This window comes from Leucoraja erinacea, chromosome 6, assembly GCF_028641065.1.
Source record: "Leucoraja erinacea ecotype New England chromosome 6, Leri_hhj_1, whole genome shotgun sequence".
Classification (NCBI taxonomy): Eukaryota; Metazoa; Chordata; class Chondrichthyes; order Rajiformes; family Rajidae; genus Leucoraja; species Leucoraja erinaceus.
The window spans coordinates 45,783,544-45,803,463 of NC_073382.1; the positions used below are offsets into that span (position 1 = coordinate 45,783,544).

Below are 19,920 nucleotides of genomic sequence, written 5' to 3' on the forward strand. Positions count from 1 at the left end.
CATCAATGTACCAACTGCACTCTCCTTGGCTAGTTGTGGCATGGCAGACAGGGGACTAAAGTGAGGGTATTGGGGTGGTGTAAAGCAATTAGAAATCAAAAGTGGCCCTCAGTTTCAATGAGGAAGGTGGTTACCGTGGTTCCACATTTAAGTAAAAGAAACATAGAAATTAGGTGCAGGAGTTGCCCATTCGGCCCTTCGAGCCTGCACCGCCATTCAATATGGTCATGGCTGATCATCCAACTCAGAAATCCTGTACCTGCCTTCTCTCCATACCCCCTGATCCCTTTAGCCACAAGGGCCACATCTAACTCCCTCTTAAATATAGCCAATTAACTGGCCTCAACTACCTTCTGTGACAGAGAATTCCACAGATTCACCACCCTCTGTGTAAAAAATGATTTTCTCATCTCGGTCCTAAAAGACTTCCCCCTTATCCTTAAACTTTGACCCCTTGTTCTGGACTTCCCCAACATCGGGAATAATCTTCCTGCATCTAGCCTGTCCAACCCCTTAAGAATGTTGTACATTTCTATAAGATCCCCCCTCAATCTTCTAAATTCTAGCGAGTACAAGCCGAGTCTATCCAGTCTTTCTTCATATGAAGGTCCTGCCATCCCAGGAATCAGTCTGGTTAACCTTCTCTGTACTCCCTCTATGGAAAGAATGTATTTCCTCAGATTTGGAAACCAAAACTGTAGGCAATACTCCAGGTGTCGTCTCACCAAGACCCTGTACAACTGCAGTAGAACCTCCCTGCTCTCATACTCAAATCCTTTTGCTATGAATGCTAACATACCATTCGCTTTCTTCACTGCCTGCTGCACCTGCATGCCTACTTTCAATGACTGGTGTACCATGACACCCAGGTCTCGTTGCATCTCCCCTTTTCCTAATTGGCCACCATTCAGATAATAGTCTACTTTCCTGTTTTTGCCACCAAAGTGGATAACCTCACATTTATCCACATTATACTGCATCTGCCATGCAATTGCCCACTCACCCAACCTATCTAAGTCACCTTGCAGCCTCCTAGCATCCTCCTCACAGGTAACTGCACCCCAGCTTCGTGTCATCCGCAAACATGGAGATGTTGCATTCAATTCCCTCATCCAGATCATTAATATATATTGTAAATAGCTGGGGTCCCAGCACTGAGCCTTGCAGTACCCCACTGGTCACTGCCTGCCATTCTGAAAAAGACCCGTTTATTCCTACTCTTTGCTTCCTGTCTGCCAGCCAGTTCTCTATCCACATCAATACTGAACCCCCAATACCGTCTGCTTTAAGTTTGCATACTAATCTCTTATGTGGGACCTTGTCGAAAGCCTTCTGAAAGTCCAGATATAACACATCCACTGGTTCTCCCTTATCCACTCTACTAGTTACATCCTCGAAAAAATCTATAAGATTCATCAGACATGATTTACCTTTCATAAATCTTTGTCCAATGAATTCACCACTTTCCAAATGTGCTGCTATCCCATCTTTAATACGTGACTCTAGCATTTTCCCCACTGCCGATGTTAGACTAACTGGTCTGTAATTCCCCGTTTTCTCTCTCCCTCCCTTTTTTGGCGTTACATTAGCTACCCTCCAATCCTCAGGAACTACTCCAGAATCTAAAGAATTTTGAAAAATTATCACTAATGCATCCACTATTTCTGGGGCTACTTCCTTAAGTACCCTGGGATGCAGCCTATCTGGCCCTGGGGATTTATCGGCCTTTAATCCATTCAATTTACCTAACACCACTTCCCGACTAACCTCGATTTCACTCAGTTCTTCCATCTCATTTGACCCCCGGTCCCCTGCTATTTCCGGCAGATTATTTATGTCTTGATCATGATCAATTCACCTGTTTCTGACTGCAAGGGACCTACATTTGTTTTAACTAATCTTTTTCTCTTCACATATCTATAAAAACATTTGCAGTCAGTTTTTATGTTCTCTGCCAGTTTTCTTTCATAATCTATTTCCCCTTTCCTAATTAAGCACTTTGTCCTCCTCTGCTGGACTCTGAATTTCTCCCAGTCCCCTGGTAGGCTGCTTTTTCTGGCTAATTTGTATGCTTCATCTTTTGTTTTGATACTTTCCCTGATTTCCCTTGTTATCCACGGATGCACGAGCTTCCCTGATTTATTCTTTTGCCAAACTGGGATGAACAATTGTTGTAGTTCATCCATGCAGTCTTTAAATGCCTTCCATTGCATATTCACCGTCAACCCTTTAAGAATCAATTGCCAGTCTATCTTGGCCAATTCACGTCTCATACCCTCAAAGTTACCTTTCTTTAAGTTCAGGACCCTTGTTTCTGAATTAACAATGTCACTCTCCATCCTAATGAAGAACTCAACCATATTATGGTCACTCTTGCCCGAGGGGCCACGCACAACAAGACTGATAACTAACCCTTCCTCTTTTACTCAATACCCAGTCTAGAATAGCCTGCTCTCTCGTTGGTTCCTCTACACGTTGGTTTAGAAAACTATCCCGCATACATTCCAAGAAATCCTCTTCCTCAGCACCCCTGCCAATTTGATTCGCCCAATCTATATGTAGTTTGAAGTCACCCATTATAACTGTTTTACCTTTGTTGCACGCATTTCTAATTTCCTGTTTGATGCCATCCCCAACTCCACTACTACTGTTAGGTGTTATACCAAAGAATGTGCATTGTTGGTGACACATTGTAACACACAATACAAGAAACTGCAAATATAGAATCTTGAGCGAAAAGCAAAGTGCTGGAGGAATTTAGCAGATCAGGCAGCATCAGTGGAGGGAATGGACGGACAATATTACAGGTCATCCAAGAAAGGGTTCCGACCCAAAATGTCGTCAGTCCATTTTCATCATCCACAGTTGCTGCCTGAGTTCCTCTGATCCTCCAGCATGTAGAAACAAAGAACTGCAGATGCTAGTTTATACCAAAGATAGACAAAAAGTCCTGAAGCAACTCAGCAGGTCAGGCAGCATCTCTGGAGAAGATGTGCCTCCCAAACTTTGTTTCGAACAATCACTTGTTTGGCCGCTGTGCAACTGAGCAATCTAATTTCACAACTGGCTTAAAAAAATCATTGGGCTTGTGATCTACATAACCTCTAGAGGTATGGTATACTGAGCCCACACTATATGTCTCCTGCACAGCCGGTTTCTGGCCTGCAAATAGAATTTACAGAGCTAAATTAACAACAATTATGGATAACAGACACAATGTTACACAAGTGTTCTTGTGGATATAGTTGGTTTGTGACATGCAGAGAGAAATGAAAGATTAAGACATTTTCAATTACTTCAGTGTTCCTAATTACAAATACAAACTTGAGATTTCTTTTACCTCAACTTGCTCATCTGTAGATTTTTTTAAGGCCTCTTCAAATCGTTTTGCTTTGTCCTTCAGTGAACGATTCTGAAATATTAATGTGTCGACTTGATCCTTCAATACAAAAACACAAAATTGGTTCAATAAATTGTCAAGACTATTCTGTTTTAAATTGATTCTCAGGGAAATAATGATTCCCAAATCTGGTGTGTGTCTTGCAAACTCTAACCATTAACAGCACATGTGTGTCCGTGGACTTGCAAACTCTGATCATTAGCAAGTGGGAGAGTCTTGAATAAGGGAGAAATTATAAGGCGGTGATTACTTAAAATAAATGTGTAGAAATGTCTTCTCACAGAGGTTTGTAAATCCCTGGAATTCTCTGCCCCGGTGGGTAGTGGAGGTATTTATTGAGGAGAACTTTAAATTTTACTTTATATATAGTGGCAGATTATTATATCATTCAAGGAATCGCACCCTCTAGCCACTAGAAGTGGGATGAGGACAGTGTGTCGTTTTACGCATGGGAGCTCTCCACGAGACATTCAAAGCCTCTCGAAAGATAAATCTTCTTGATTAATAGTTTCTTTATTGTCAAAGCAAAACAGTAAGATATTCACCCAACCTTCTTATTTGACTCGTACATTTTAACCTAGTCAAACTCCATATGTCTCCGCATAGCTCCACATGGTCGAAAGATATTCCTTCTCCATGCCTCCTCCGAACTAAAAAACTACTAGCTTCTGCGCAAGAATCCCAGCAGCAAACATACCTCCGACTACGTAATAAATCCCACCCACATAATTACAGGCAGACAAAATTTAAAGGCAAATGCCATAATTTATGACACCCAAAATTAAGCCAAATGGGCATTACACTTTAGGCTTTAGAAGTACAGTGTGGAAACAGGCCCTTTGGCAAACCAAATTCACACCAACCAGCGATCACCCTGTATACCAGCACTATCCTATACACTGGGGTAATTTACCATTTTTACCAGTCAATCAACCTCAAACCTGTACGTCCTTGGAGTGTGGGAGGAAACCAGAGCATATGGAGGAAAATCACAAGGAGAACGTACAAACTCTGTACAGTCAAGATCGAACCAGGCAACTCTACTGCTGCGCCACTGTGCCGTTCCAAAAATAAATATTTTAGTGAATGATCAGGGAATTGAAGGATGTGGGGAATTGGCAGAGAGAAGGAGTGGTGAACTGGGACAGATCAGGCATGATCATTGAATTGTGGGGCAGGCTTGAAGGTTCTGCTGGCTTTTTAATCTGCTGGTCATCTGCCACTTGCACCATGCTTTGGAAGGAAGACGCTTGAACTCAGAGTCATGCTTGTCAGAATATCATGCACAAAATAACAGTACAATTACTTTCATCACTACCTACATATTTGCAAACAAAGAAGAACATTGTTTTGTAAAAAATCTGGCTCTAATTAGATTTTGTCTTAACTCCATGTTCCCAAAATGTAACTAACCTGAAGAGAAAGTCTTAGTTTTTCAAATTGTTCTTCTAAAGTTATCCTCTCAAGTTCATGGATGGTTTTTAGTTCTGAAAAAGAAAATGCTCCATGAAATTTTGCATCAAATTCTGTTGAAAGGCTCAAATCCGCTATAAGCAAGGAAGATAAACAAACAGCATATGGAAAATGTGTCTACGAAGGAACTGCAGATGTCGGTTTATATCAGGGGTCTCCAAACTTTTCAGTATGAGGGCCACATTATATATTTCGCACATTTTTGCAGGCCGTAGGAAAAATAAAGAAATGTCAGTTTTATAAATTTAATGTATCTTTCTCTCTTTCTCTGTCTATCTGTCACTCTCTCTCTGTCTGTCTCTTCCTCTCTCTGCCTCTCTCTCTCTCTCTCTCTCTCTCTCTCTCTCTCTCTGTCTCTCTCTGTCTCCCTCTCTCTCTCTGTCGCTATCTGTCTCTTGCTCCCTCTCTGTCTGTCTCTCTCTCTCTCTCTCCGACTGTCTCTCTCAGTCTCTCTCTGTTTCTCCGTCTCTCTCTGTCTCTGTGTCTCTCTCTCTCTGTGTGACTCTTTCTCTCTCTCTCTCTCTCTCTTCAATTCAATTTCAATTAAAAAACTTTATTGGCATGATAAAAAAACATTGTTATATTGCCAAACTATAAAACATGACATACATGTTTAAAATGCATAAGTATAAATACGAGTATACAGTGCATGGATAGATATGTGCCTGTACATAAACTTGCAATAGGCCTATAGCCCTTTATTGATTGCTACACGTTCTTGCAGCTGTAAGCAGTACATAGCAAGTTTAGCAATTCAATATTAATTTTTTAGTGTTAGTTAATGTCAATTAGTGTGTGCGTACATATGTGCATGTTGATCATTCACCGTCTCTCAGGTTATGGCATACTGTTACGTATTGTGCACCAAGATGTGCCGTATTTCCTTCGCCAAAGATTATTCTTAGTTTTGATGTATCATCTAGTTCTTTAAAGTCAGGGGTTGCCACACTGAGTTTGTCAAAGTATGCTTTCCTTGTTTTGTCAATTTTTTTGCATTTTAGGAGGAAGTGCACCTCTGTTTCAACCTCGTGTGTCAAACAGTGGCCGCATATTCTGTTTTCTCTTGGTTACCAGAATCTCTTCTGTCTTCCTTTTTCAACTGCCAAATAGTGGTCACTTAACCTGTATTTGGTGAGGGTCCGTCTCTGCTTTATGTCTCTAACAGTTGAGAGATAGTCTGCCAATTTATAATCTCTTTTTAGGGCACGGTAACATTCTAATCTGCTTTGGCTTTTGGTTTCTTTATCTCTCTGTGTGGCGTCTCTCTTTCTATAAATCTGTTTCAGAAAAGTAAACTACCTGTGGCGGGTCCCTGTCCAGCAGGATGGCGATGATGTTGGGGGAGGGGGGGGGGGGGGGGGGGGGGGTTTTAGCTCGCTGGCCGAGGGAGCCGGAGAAGAGCTACCACATAACCCGCTAAATAGCCCGCCCGCACCCCGTGTTTCAGAGCTTGCTGCGGGCCTAATAAACGGTGGCGGGCGGATGTGGCCCGCGGGACAGTTTGGAGGCCCCTGGATTATATCAAAGATAGACACAAAATGCTGGAGTAACTCAGCGAGCCAGGTAGCATCTCTGGAGAAAAGTAATGGATGAAATTTCGGGTCAAAACGTTTCTTCAGGCTGAATCTCAGTCTGAAGAAGGGTGTCGACCAGAAACGTCACCTATTCCTTTTCTCCAGAGATGCTGCCTGACCTGTTGAGTTATTCCAGCTTTTTGTGTCTATCTTCTTTAGATTGAGTGCTATACTTTAAGAGTGAATGCTTTGCTTTACGAGTTATCGTTGTTTCTCAGTTTCAACCCTGATATAGTTCAGATTAGTACCACCTACCTGATAAGGGAGAAAGGACTTGAGATCCAATGAAACCTTTTGTGCACCCTTCTTACTGAAGGGTTAGTGAATGCCTTCACTGAATCAGTGCCAACACCAGCCTCTCCTCCATGACATGACATTTGGTCATTTCGCCACGAGGTATAGGTGAGACTGCGGTGAATTCAACAGTGACTCGCCCTCTAATGTTTTCTCGCACTTAGAAACATAGAAAAATAGGTGCTGTAGTGGGCCATTCGGCTCTTCGAGCCAGTAATGGATGAAATTTCGGGTCCAAACGTTTCTTCAGACTGAATCTCAGTCTGAAGAAGGGTGTCGACCAGAAACGTCACCTATTCCTTTTCTCCAGAGATGCTGCCTGACCTGTTGAGTTATTCCAGCTTTTTGTGTCTATCTTCTTTAGATTGAGTGCTATACTTTAAGAGTGAATTTTAATGCTTTGCATTACGAGTTATCGTTGTTTCTCAGTTTCAACCCTGATATAGTTCAGATTTGTACCACCTACCTGATAAGGGAGAAAGGACTTGAGATCCAATGAAACCTTTTGTGCACCCTTCTCACTGAAGGGTTAGTGAATGCCTTCACTGAATCAGTGCCAACACCAGCCTCTCCTCCATGACATGACATTTGGTCATTTCGCCACGAGGTATAGGTGAGACTGCAGTGAATTCAACAGTGACTCGCCCTCTAATGTTTTCTTGCACTTAGAAACATAGAAAAATAGGTGCTGTAGTGGGCCATTCGGCTCTTCGAGCCAGCACCGCCATTCAATATGTTCATGGCTGATCATCTAAAATCAGTACCCCGTTCCTGCTTTTTCCCCATATCCCTTGATTCCTTTAGCCCAAAGAGCTAAATCTAACTCTCTTGAAAACATCCAGTTAATTGCCCTCCAATGCCTTATTTTAATTTCCTTCCCCCCCCCCCCCCAACCCCCTCTTAATTAACCCCTTTGTCCTCCTCTGTTGAGTTCTAAATTTCTCCCAGTCCTCCGATTTGCTGCTTCCTCTGGCCAATTTATGTGCCTTTTCCTTGGATTTTACACTACCCTTGATTTCCCTCGTTAGCCACAGTTGAGCCGCGTTCGCCTTTTTATTTTTTCGTCAGTCAGGGATGAACAATTTCTGGAGTTCATCCATGCGGTCTTTAAATCTTTCCCATTGCATCTCCACCGTCAACCTTTAAGTATAATTTGCCCGTCTATCCAGGCCAATTCCCGTCTCATACCCTCAAAGTCATTTTTTTAAGTTCAGGACCCTAGTTTGTCACTTTCTATCCTAATGCAGAATTCCACCATGTTATGGTCACTGTTACCTAAGGGGCTTTGCACAACAAGATCGCTAACTAATCCTTCCTCATTACACAATACCCAGTCTAGGATGGCCTGTCCTCTAATCGATTAATCTACATATTGGTTTAAAAAACCATTCCAGGAAATCCTCCTCCTCAGCGCTGCTACCAATTTGATTGGCCCAATCTATATGCAGATTAAAGTCATCCATGATAACTGGTGTACCTTTGCTACATGCATCTTTAATTTCCTGCTTAATCCTATCCCCAACCTGCCTACTGCGGTCTCCTTTGGTACAGTATACCCCTCCCCAGAAGCGTTTTCAGTGATCTTGGCTCTAAATCCAGTTCTACCAAACCGACAACCACAGCATCCAATCTAATGTCTCTCCTTGCTATTGCATTAATCTCCTACTTTAAGCAGCAATGGGATAACCACAGTAGAAGTCCTCTTTTCTGTCTATCGTTCCTAGTATTCTATACTCCATCATGTTTAGCTGCCAGCCTTGGTCATTACAGAAACATGTCTCCGTAACCTAGTCTCAATTATATCATGCCCCGGAACTACTAACTGCACATTCAATTAACCGCATGGTTTACGAAAACTCCTCGCATTATAGACGCAAAGCGCATATAGTTTGGTTTTTCTGACCTCCCTTCTATCTTTTGCTTCTATCCTCCTTTTAAGCAAGATGCTTAACCTAGCTTGTCTCACTGGTGTGCACCTGACCCATATCCCTCCAAACCTTTCCTATCCTACCCATGCATCTGTCCAAGTGATTTTTAAATGTCGGCACTACATCTACTTCCGTGTGATAAAGTTGCCCCTCAGTTGCTTTTTCAGTCTTTCCTCTCCCACTTTAAACCTATGGCCTCTAGTTTTTGACTCCCTTACTCTGAGGAAAAAGACTGGATGTTCTTCTTAACTATGGCCCTCTTAATTTTATATCCCTCTGTAAGATCACCTCGCAGCCTCCTATGCTCCAGGGAAAAAAAATACAGCCTATCCAGCCTCTCCTTATAACTCAATCCTCCAGACCCAGTTACATCGTAAGGGTCTCGACCCGAAACATCACCAATTCCTTCTCTCCAGAGACACAGTCTGTCCCGCTACTCCAGCATTTTGTGTCTACCCTACATCCTCATAAATCCTTTTTACACCCTCTCCATTTAATAATAACCTTCTTACAGCAGGGCCACCAGAATTGTGCACAGTACTCCAGATGTGACCTTATCAATGGATTTTACAGCTGTAACATGATGGTCCTCTCTGTACTTAATACCCCAACAAATGGACATAAGGTATGTCAAACACCATCGTCGCCACTCTGTTCACACCTGTCACCAGTTTAACGACACTATATGCCTTCACCTCCAAGTCTCTCAGTTCGATAACACTCCCCATGGCCCTAGCATTTACTGTGTATGTCCTACCCTGGTTTTTCCCTATAAAATGTAACATCTCGTATTTATCCGAATTAAACTCCATCTGCCATTCCTTGGCTCATTGCCCAGTTCATCAAGATTGATTGACTGATTGAATTGGTTAATTAAAAGATATAGCATGGAACATTCACGCTTTTTCCCATGTTATATCCACTTTTGCATCCACTCCCGCCAAACCGGGGGACAATATACAGAGGCCAATTAACCTACAAAAACATGCACGTCTTTGGGATGGGGCAAGAAAGTGGAGTGCCCAGAGGACACCTAAGTGGTCAAAGTGAGAACGTGCAAACTCCACATAAACAGCACCTGAGGTCAGGATTGAACACAGGTCTATGACAGCTGAGGCAGCTGCTCTACCAGGTGTGCCATTGTGCCACCTAATCCTGTCACAATCGTAGATAACATTTTTCACTGTCCACTATGCCACCAATTCTAGTGTCATCTGCAAACGTACCAACCGCATCACCTACATTCACATCCAAATCATCTATCTATCTATCTATCTATCTATCTATCTATCTATCTATCTATCTATCTATCTATCTATCTATCTATCTATCTATCTATCTATCTATCTATCTATCTATCTATCTCTAAAACTCTCATCTATCTATCTATCTATCTATCTATCTATCTATCTATCTATCTATCTATCTATCTATCTATCTATCTATCTATCTATCTATCTATCTATCTATCTCTAAAACTCTCATCTTGTATATATCTATCTATTTCTAAAACTCTCATCTATCTATCTATCTATCTATCTATCTATCTATCTATCTATCTATCTATCTATCTATCTATCTATCTATCTATCTATCTATCCCCCATGTGATCCTGGAACTAGGCCAAAACGGTACACGATAGCACAACATTTTTGCACCACCTTACTCACCTTTCTCCTGTGGTCGTTTGTGTCAAGGTTCGTTCAGATTGATGCTATATTTCACAAGATTGACATTTTTAGATTTACAAAAGTCCAATGAGAATAATCTCTTCCCTGTGCTTACAGCTATGACGTCACAATTGTAGCCCTGCTCGCAACATTGTTGCTATCCAAGTACACTGAGTCTTGCTAGCCCCAGCAAGTGCAAATGCATTTTTATTTAAGTCACAGTACACTGAGTTCTGCTAGCTAGCAAGTATAATTGCATTTTGTTTTAAGTTTAAAAATGAAGGAGGGTGAATAAGATGAAATGAGCAGCCCCTGCGCAGTTGAGGGCTATGGGTGAATGGTGGAATATTGTGTTGGGGCAACGGGTGAGTGGTGGAATATTGCCTTGGGGAACGGTTTTCATTGGAGGACCAGGCCTCCCGTGGGGGCTAGGGGTGGGTGGTGGAATATTGCGTTGGGGGAATGGGTTGCGTTGAGAGTCCAGGCCTTCCATGTGACAGGGACCCAATGGGTAAACGGTACACAATAGCACTACAATTTTTGCACCACCTTATTGTCCTGTGGTGGTTTGTGCCAAGTTTCGTTCATATTGATGATATATTTTACAAGTTATTAACATTTTTAGCTTTACAAAATCCACTTTGAGACCAATAATTGGGAGTTTCTGGCAGTTAGCAGGTATGAAGTCACAATGGGATCTCATTTACATAAACACTATTACATCGCAACGGAATCTCATTTAGCAGCAAAACTGGGATCGCTAATCTCATGTAAAGAAACAAGATTTTTTGGAAGTAGTTTTTTCAATGTTGGGGGGTGGAATAGGGGAGAGGTATCATTTACTAAAAAAAATTGAGATTTTCCTGGGGGGGGGGGGGGGGGGGGGGGGGGGGGGGGGGGGATGGGGCGGAGGTCCCCATTTCATTGTGGGTGGGTGGAATAGGGGAAACGATTCATTGACAAAAAAAAATCCAGATTTTTCCTTGTGGGGGTGTGTGATGTAGGGGAAGAGAACGCCGCCGCTGCGCCACCCCCCCCCTCCCCTACTTGGGGACGATTGATTGCCTCCGTGGAGCGCCGATGCCATTCCCAACATGAGGTTTCATTTACTTTGCCCGTTTACTTTACTGGCATCAAAAGGATACCCCACGGGTCCTCAGCGTGGCCTTACTAGAATTGTATTTATTTTTTTGCTCACTTCACAAATTCCATTTTACATTCTCCAGGCCCACGGCCCTCTATCTTCCCCTCCTCAGGCTCCACGCCGCTCGGCCGGTCTCCCCTGACAGCCCCCACTCCGAGGAGTGACAACGGGCCCACGACCTCCCCTGGCTCCGCACAGCTCGGCCCGTCCCCCCCGACAGCCCCCGGTCCAAGGAGCGGCACTGGGTGGGAAGAGCACAGGGAGGAACCTCGGCCTCTCCTACCCCATTTACTGGAGAGAGAGAGATAGAGAGAGCTAGGCAGGGAAAGAGACAGAGAGAGAGAGAGAGAGAGAGAGAGAGAGAGAGAGAGAGAGACAGAGAGAGAGAGAGAGAGAGAGAGAGAGAGATAGAGACAGACAGGGAGGGAGGGAGAGAGAGAGAGAGAGAGACAGAGAGAGAGAGAGAGAGAGTCAGAGAGAGAGACAGAGAGAGACAGGGAGAGAGAGAGGGAGAGAGAGGGAGGGAGAGAGAGAGAGAGAGGGGAGAGGAGAGAGGGAGAGACAGAGAGAGAGGGGGAGAGGGAGAGAGAGACAGAGAGAGATAGAAATAATGAGAGACAGTTAGAGAAGCAAAGAAATGGAGAGAGAGAGAGTCAGCAGAGACAGAGAGGGAGAGAGAGAGAGAGACAGAGAGACACACACACACACACACACAACAGACACAGGCAGACCGAGAGGGAGACAAAGAGAGAGAGAGTTGGTACTGAGACTAACTACCCCTATTCAGTTAAACCCTATCCAGTTAAACCCTGACCGGCCCCAGATCAATACTGACCCCCAATCACCAGTTAGAGTGAACCAAATTATCAAACAATGTAAAGAAACGTACTTGGAACATTGGGATAAAGAAACCAAAAGCCAAAGCAGATTAGAATGTTACCGTTCCCTAAAAAGAGATTATAAATTGGCAGACTATCTCTCAACTGTTAGAGACATAAAGCAGAGACAGACCCTCACCAAATACAGGTTAAGTGACCACTATTTGGCAGTTGAAAAAGGAAGACAGAAGAGATTCTGGCAACCAAGAGAAAACAGAATATGCGGCCACTGTTTGACAGATGAGGTTGAAACAGAGGTGCACTTCCTCCTAAAATGCAAAAAAAATTGACAAAACAAGGAAAGCATACTTTGACAAACTCAGTGTGGCAACCCCTGACTTTAAAGAACTAGATGATACATCAAAACTAAGAATAATCCTTGGCGAAGGAAATACGGCACATCTTGGTGCACTATACGTAACAGCATGCCATAACCTGAGAGACGGTGAATGACCAACATGCACATATGTACGTACACACTAATCGACATTAACTAACACTAAGAAATTAATATTGAATTGCTAAACTTGCTATTGTGGTGTACTGCTTACAGCTGCAAGAACGTGTAGCAATCAATAAAGGGCTATAGGCCTATTGCAAGTTTATGTACAGGGACATATCTATCCATGCACTGTATACTTGTATTTATACTTATGCATTTTAAATATGTATGTCATGTTTTATACTTTGGCAATATAACAATGTTTTTTATCATGCCAATAAAGTTTTTAAATTGAAATTGAATTTGACTGAGGGAGAGAAAGGGAGAGAAAGGGAGAGAGAGAGAGAGACAGAGAGACAGAGAGAGAGAGAGAGAGAGAGAGAGAGAGAGAGAGAGAGAGAGAGAGAGAGAGAGAGAGAGAGAGAGAGAGAGAGAGACAGACAGAGGAGGGGAGGGGAAAAAGGGAGGGGGGGGGAGCTCTGCCACAGAAGGTAGTTGAGGCCAGTTCATTGGCTATATTTAAGAGGGAGTTAGATGTGACCCTTGTGGCTAAAGGGATCAGGGAGTATGGAGAGAAGGCAGGTACAGGATACTGAGTTGGATGATCAGCCATGATCATATTGAATGGCGGTGCAGGCTCGAAGGGCCGAATGGCCTACTCCTGCACCTAATTTCTATGTTTCTATGCGCTCACTCTCTACCCCCTCCCCAACTCCCTCTCTAGAAGTGCCTGCGAGTTGGGGGCTATGCGTCAGTGGATAGGGCGGTTATGGGGTAAAAGGAGCAAATTAATAATATTAATATAATATCAAGGGGGGTAGTTAGCATGTGGGGGGGTAGTTAGTGTGTGTGACGTCGCATGCCCCCCCCCCCCCCCGCAACCACACTTTGGGGGAACAGACCCAACGGGTCTGCACTTGGTCTAGTATATTACTAAAACTCTAATCTTGTGTGTGAATTTGCGTGTTTGTGTGTGTGTGCTTTTCATGACCTGAACTACGGCAAAACAGCACACGATAGCGCTACAATTTTGCACCACCTTACTCACCATTGTCCTGTGGTGTAGTGTGTCAATTTTCGTTCAGATTGATGTTATATTTTAAATGTTATTCACATTTTTACATTTACAAAACCCCAATTTGAGAAAAAATTCTTCCCTCTGCACTGGCACTTACAGCTATGATGTCACAATGAGATTGTCGCCCTGCTCGCTACAATGTTGCTAACCCAGGACACTGGGTCCTGCCAGCTCAAGCAAGTGCAATTGCATTTTTTTAAAGTTTAAAATAGGGAGCGTGAATAAAGGGAAATGAGCGGCCCCTGCGCAGTTGGAGGCTATGGGTGAGTGATTGAATATTGCGTTGGGGAACAGATTGCGTTGGGGGGAATGGGTGAGTGGTGGAATATTGGGTTGGGGAATGGGTTGCTTTGGGGGTCCAGGCCTTTCCTGTTGGAGAACGAGTGAGTGGTGGAATATTGCATTTGCGTGTTTGTTTACTTGCTTTTCATGACCTGAACTACGCCAAAACGGTACATGATAGCGCTACAATTTTTGCAACACCTTACTCACCATTGTCCTGTCGTGTGTTGTATCAAATTTCGTTCAGATTGATGTTATATTTTACAGGTTATTCACATGTTTAACTTTACAAAACCCCACTTCAAGTGCAGTGGCAGTTACGGCTATGACATCACAATGGGATCTAATTTACATAAGAAAAAACTCGTCCCCGATAAAAGCACGCTGGACACGGATTGCGCCCAGAGTCCCGCTTTTCCCTCCCCCTCCCCTCCTGCGGATCAAGACCTCAGCCTCAAAAAGTCACTGACTGACCTTTCAATTATTTTAAAATGCTGCATGTGTGGAGTCGTGGGAGGGGGGGGGGGGGGAGGGAGAGGGATAGGGAGAGGGAGAGGCAGCCAGCCGAGGGCGGGGGGAGGGAGAGGGAGAAGCTTCCCCGCGGGCCCTCTCGCACCAGCTCGAACCACAGCCCAAGGCCTTGTGCGCAGTTGGACACAGACACGGGCTAGGCCCGGAGTCATGTTCCAACTTCTCCCTCCCGCGGGTCCAGACCGGAATATTGCGTTGGGGGATCAAGGCCCAACAGGTCCCACTTCAGGTAGGGTGGGGAGAGGGGTTATGGGCAATGTAACAAAGACAGGACTCCCAGTTCAATCAGAGATTTGTAACATTGTTGTAAGAAGAGGGAGGGACTGGCGGTGGGGACGAACAGAGGATTGTTGTTTAATAGAGAGAGAGGAGGGGGGTAGGGAGGGGAGAAGGGTTATGGAAGGAGAGAGGGAATGACTCAGGGTAGGGGAACGGAGAGGGAGGGAGAGGTGAGTGGGGGGGAGAGGAGAGGGGAAAGAAGAGGGAGGGTGAAGAGGGGGAGGGAGTGCTGGGGGATGAGGGGAAATAAGCCACACCTGCACAGTTGGGGGCTATGGGTGAGTGGTGGAATATTGCGTTGGGGGAACGAGTGAGTTGTGGAATATTGCGTTGGGGGAATGGGTTGCATTGGGAGACCAGGCCTCCCCAGTGACAGGGACACAATGGGTCCCACTTGGTCTAGTATATCTATCATATACTTATTAAAAGTCTGATCTTGTACGTGTGTATATGTGTGTATAAGTATTTAAGAGGGAACTGCAGATGCTGGAGAATCGAAGGTTACACAGAAAAGCTGGAGAAACTCAGCGGGTGCAGCAGCATCTATGGAGCGAAGGAAATAGGCAACGTTTCGAGCCGAAACCCTTCTTCAGACGTATAAGTAGTTGTCTTTACACCTTCGCGGTAATGATTACATTTTTACATATTCTGATTGATATTTTTCCCCTCGAGGCCGAGACCACCTTCACTGAACATTTTATGCTTTATTTCTCGACTTCTTACTTACTTTTAATCAGTTATAAGTTTAAAAACATCAAAAAACTTTGAATTTAAAGCAACCAGCTTTCACTGATTACGTCACAATGGCTCGGCTAGCAGTGATCAGCTTCACTGAAGATTTCATCCTACATTTGACAAGTTATTTGCGATTAAAGCTTTAAAAATGCCAACTTTCACAATATTTTTACATATTCTGATTCTCATTTTTCCCCTCTAGGCAGAGATCACCTTCACCGAACATTTTATGCTTTATTTCTCGACTTATTACTGATTAAAGTTTAAAAAAATGAAAAGACTTTGAATTTAAAACGACCAGCATCAACTGATGACGTCACAATGGCTCGGCTAGCAGTGATCAGCTTCATTTATGTTCGGGAACGGTTTGAGTTGGAGAACCACGCCTCCCGTGGGGGCTACGGGTAGGGAATGGGTGCGTCGGGGGAGCACTTGGTCTAGTATATAACTAAAACTATCATCTTGTATGTATGTATATGCCTGAAATACAGCCAGAACGGTACACGATAGCGCAACAATTATAGGCCCACCTTACTCACCATTCGCCTGCAGTGTACAGTAGCAAGTTTTGTTCGATTTGACAAAGTATTTCCCTTTATAAACTTTTAAAATATAGCTAAAAAGTATCTTTTTTTATGCATGCCTTTACGTTCTCGAAATACAGCCAAAACGGTACACGATAGCACTTTAATTTTAGGGGCATCTTACTCACCATTTGCCTGGGGTGTGCAGTAGCAAGTTTTGTTCCATTTGACAAAGTAATTCCCTTAATAAACTTTAATTTACTTTATTCTCTACTTTACACTGTGAATCATTGCGGCAGTCATGCCTGCGCAGTTCGCTCCCGCTTGCTGGGCCCGTCAGCGGCGTCACCATGCAAAATGGTGTCGTCTCCTCGCTCGTGTGCAGTTGGGGGAGGGTTTAACCGTCAACAGCACAACTTTGATCGCGGCAGTCGTGCCTGCGTAATGTGGGCCCGGCAGCCGAGCCTGCGCAGTTGGGGGAGTGTTGCTGGGCCGGGATCGTCATTTTGACTGAACATCGCCTCGTGTATGGGCGAGTGGTGGAATAGTGCGTTGGGGAGGGGGACCCAACGGTTCCACATTTCGTCTAGTATATATATATATATATATATAGAAGGAGCAGCAGTAGACCCAGCACCAATCCGTGTGGCACACGACTTGTTGCAGGCCAGTCTGAACGACAACCCTCTACCGTCATCTTCTGTTCCCTACCTTCAAGCCAATTTTGGATCCAGTTGGCTTTCTTGCCCTGGATCCCATGTGATGAACGGAGCGAAACAGCTCTTTCTACTTATTCACTTTGCAGGATCTAGACATTGTTGTCAAGGCCAAAATTTATTGCCCATCTCCAATTGCCCTTGAGAAGGTGGTGGTGACCCACTTTCCTCACTGTGATTCCTCTGATGGGAGTCTTCAACAACGGTCACGATAGAGTCTCAGGACTCAGACCTGACGATTGAAGGCATGGTGATGTATTTTCAAATTTGGATTATCCACCATCACAACAGTCGCACTGCTCCCAAGTAATACCTTCAAGTTTCTTTTCATGTTCGTCTTGAAGAATAGTTATTGCAACAGTGTGATTATTCTCCAGTTCTGTGATTGTACTAGTATGGATAGCTGTCATGTCTTCAATCTAATAAAATATAAGAATAAAACATTTGGTAACCACCACAAACCTCAAGTACACTTCAAGTATCTTTTATCTGTAAACTTTCCAAACTAATTTGGAATATGGATATAAAGGTTGTCCATATTGAAGACAATCGGTAGGAAAGAAAGCAAACTTAATGACAGCATTTATTTCAAGGGGGCTTGTATACAAAAGCAGGGATGTAATGTTGAGGCTCTATAAGGAGCCAGTAAGGCCGCATTTGGAATATTGTGAGCAATTATGGGCATCATACCGGAGGAAGGATGTTCAGGTTCTGGAGAGGGTCCTGAGGAGTTTTACAACAATGATCCCAGGAATTAGTAGGTTAACCTATGATGAGCGTTTGTTGACACTGGGCCTGTACTCACTGGAGTTTAGACGAATGAGGGGGGTCCTCCTTGAAACATACAAAATAGTGAAAGGTTTAGATAGAGTGGACATGGAGAGGACGTTTCCACTAGTGGGAGATTCTAGGACTAGAAGTCGTAGCCTCAGAATTAAAGAACGATATTTTAGGAAGGAGATGAGGAGAAATTTCTTTAGTCAGAGGGTGGTGAATCTGTGGAATTCTTTTCCACAGAAGGCTGTGGAGGCCGTTAAAGAATATTTTTAAGGCAGAGATAGATAGATTCTTGATTAGTATGGGTGTCAGAGGTTATGGGGAGAAAGCAGGAGAATGGGGCTCGGAGGGAGACAGAGATCAGCCATGATTGAATGGCAGAGTAGGCTTGATGGGCGTAATGGCCTAATTTTACTCCTATTCCTTATGACCTTATCATCTTATGACACAAAGTGCCGGAGTAATTCAACGGGTGAGGCAGCATCTCTGAAGAATATGGATAGGTGACGTTTTGGGTCTGGACCCTCCTTTGTCCATACTGACATTAGTTAACCAAAATCTCTATATAACTAAAAGTCTTTGTCTTGTTTGTGTCTGTGCTTGCATGTGTGTGTGTGTGTCTGTGCGTGCATGCGTGTGTGCGTGCCAATCTGGTAAATTCCTATCTTCTTCCAAATGCGAGGCCACAGCCTTCCCATTTTCACACATCCTACTCACATTTTTCCCCTGGTGGCGATAAACATCCCCCCCCCACACCCCTCCTTCCACCCCTCCTCGGGGTGAACGCCGACGCTGCCCCCCCCCCCCCCCCCCCCCACCCCCCACGTTGGGGGACAGGGCCCAACTGGTCCCACTTGGTCTAGTTTCCCATAAAATCCACTAGCCATCTGAAGTTCCAAAAGAATAACAAAATGTTCCAATGTGGCAATGCAGTGATTATGCCATGAAAAACATTTCAGATAGCAACACATATAGTGTTGGGGGAGCACTAGCATCTGTTGTTTCTTGTGTCTCCATTAAGATGGCAATCCTGTCAATTGTTTTGATAAAGGACATACAAATATTATTCTGTTAGGTCTATATATAGGTATGTTGCAAAACCTACGTGAAGCGTCGTTGAAAATCTGCCCCAGCCCGTGTGTGTGATTTTGGCGCTGTTTTGAGGGGGCGGGTTTAAAACGCGATTTTTACTAGACTGTTGCAATCGAAAATGTTCAGCCTAGTAAATCATTAATGAAAAATCGCTGAAAGACCCCGTCGCAAAAGGTAATATTAGTTTTTATGGCCTTGTATAATAGTTATAGTAGTTTAAAAATCACTCTCTAAACCCGCGACCTCTCGCAGCCCCAGGGTTTTATAAAGCAAACAATTAAAGGTATGTAGCTTATTTTTACATTAAAAAGGGCTTCTTAATATACAAAGAGTAGCTCATTTTGAGCCCATTATATCCCGCAGTATTTTTCTGGGCATTTGAGGCACAAATCTACCGCAATGTGAACGTTCTAAACCAGCGCGTTCATAGGAACCCACTAGAAAGCTGATTTAAAATGGACTTTAATTTGCAGCAATTGAACACTAAATTCCTTCCATTTGGCCTATAAATTAATGTAAATGAGATTTAAAAATCATGTTTTATTGTGAATTATTTATGAATATTATTTGGACACTTGGGCTATTTAAAAATGTTAATAATTTATTAAGAAATGGATAGATGTTTAGATCTAGTAATTGAAGTTTGAAATTTGCTACACTTGGGTAACTAACTAATTATATGTTTTAATTTCAGGTCATCCAAGTAAGATTATTTTATATTTGTTTCAGAATGCTTCAATCTACGATAACTGAAAATTTCATTCAGTTCTCTTAATTTTTAAGAAGGTTATGGCCTTTTGATAGCACGCGATCACAGCTTTTTTGTTATGTCTATAGAAAATCAATAGGGAACAAGATGCTAATTTCCGAGTATGAAATTGTCCATAACTTTTTAAATACTTGAGATATGAAAGTGAATTAGGTGTCAAATTAAACTTTTTTATGCTTTATCTGATGGGATAAATTACAGACTTTATTTTTTAAATCTCAAAATGTTGTAACATTGCTACTATATAGCAGAGTTGGTTAGCAGACTGCTGCTTAAACGTTCAACTGTGTCTTCAACACAGCCTTTACAAATAACACCAATGTCCCATTTCTTC

General features: G+C 43.3%; 1 protein-coding gene across 1 annotated transcript in view; it reads right to left on the reverse strand.

The window, feature by feature from the left end:
- Positions 1–19,920, reverse strand: part of LOC129698050 (microtubule-associated tumor suppressor candidate 2-like) — a 65,700-nt gene that overhangs the window by 18,582 nt on the left and 27,198 nt on the right. The window contains exons 4-6 of the mRNA XM_055636887.1: positions 17,262–17,367; positions 4,814–4,887; positions 3,341–3,439 (exon numbers count right to left, since the gene is read on the reverse strand). Coding sequence (XP_055492862.1) covers positions 3,341–3,439; positions 4,814–4,887; positions 17,262–17,367 — 279 coding nt within the window. The remainder of the gene's footprint in view (positions 1–3,340; positions 3,440–4,813; positions 4,888–17,261; positions 17,368–19,920) is intronic.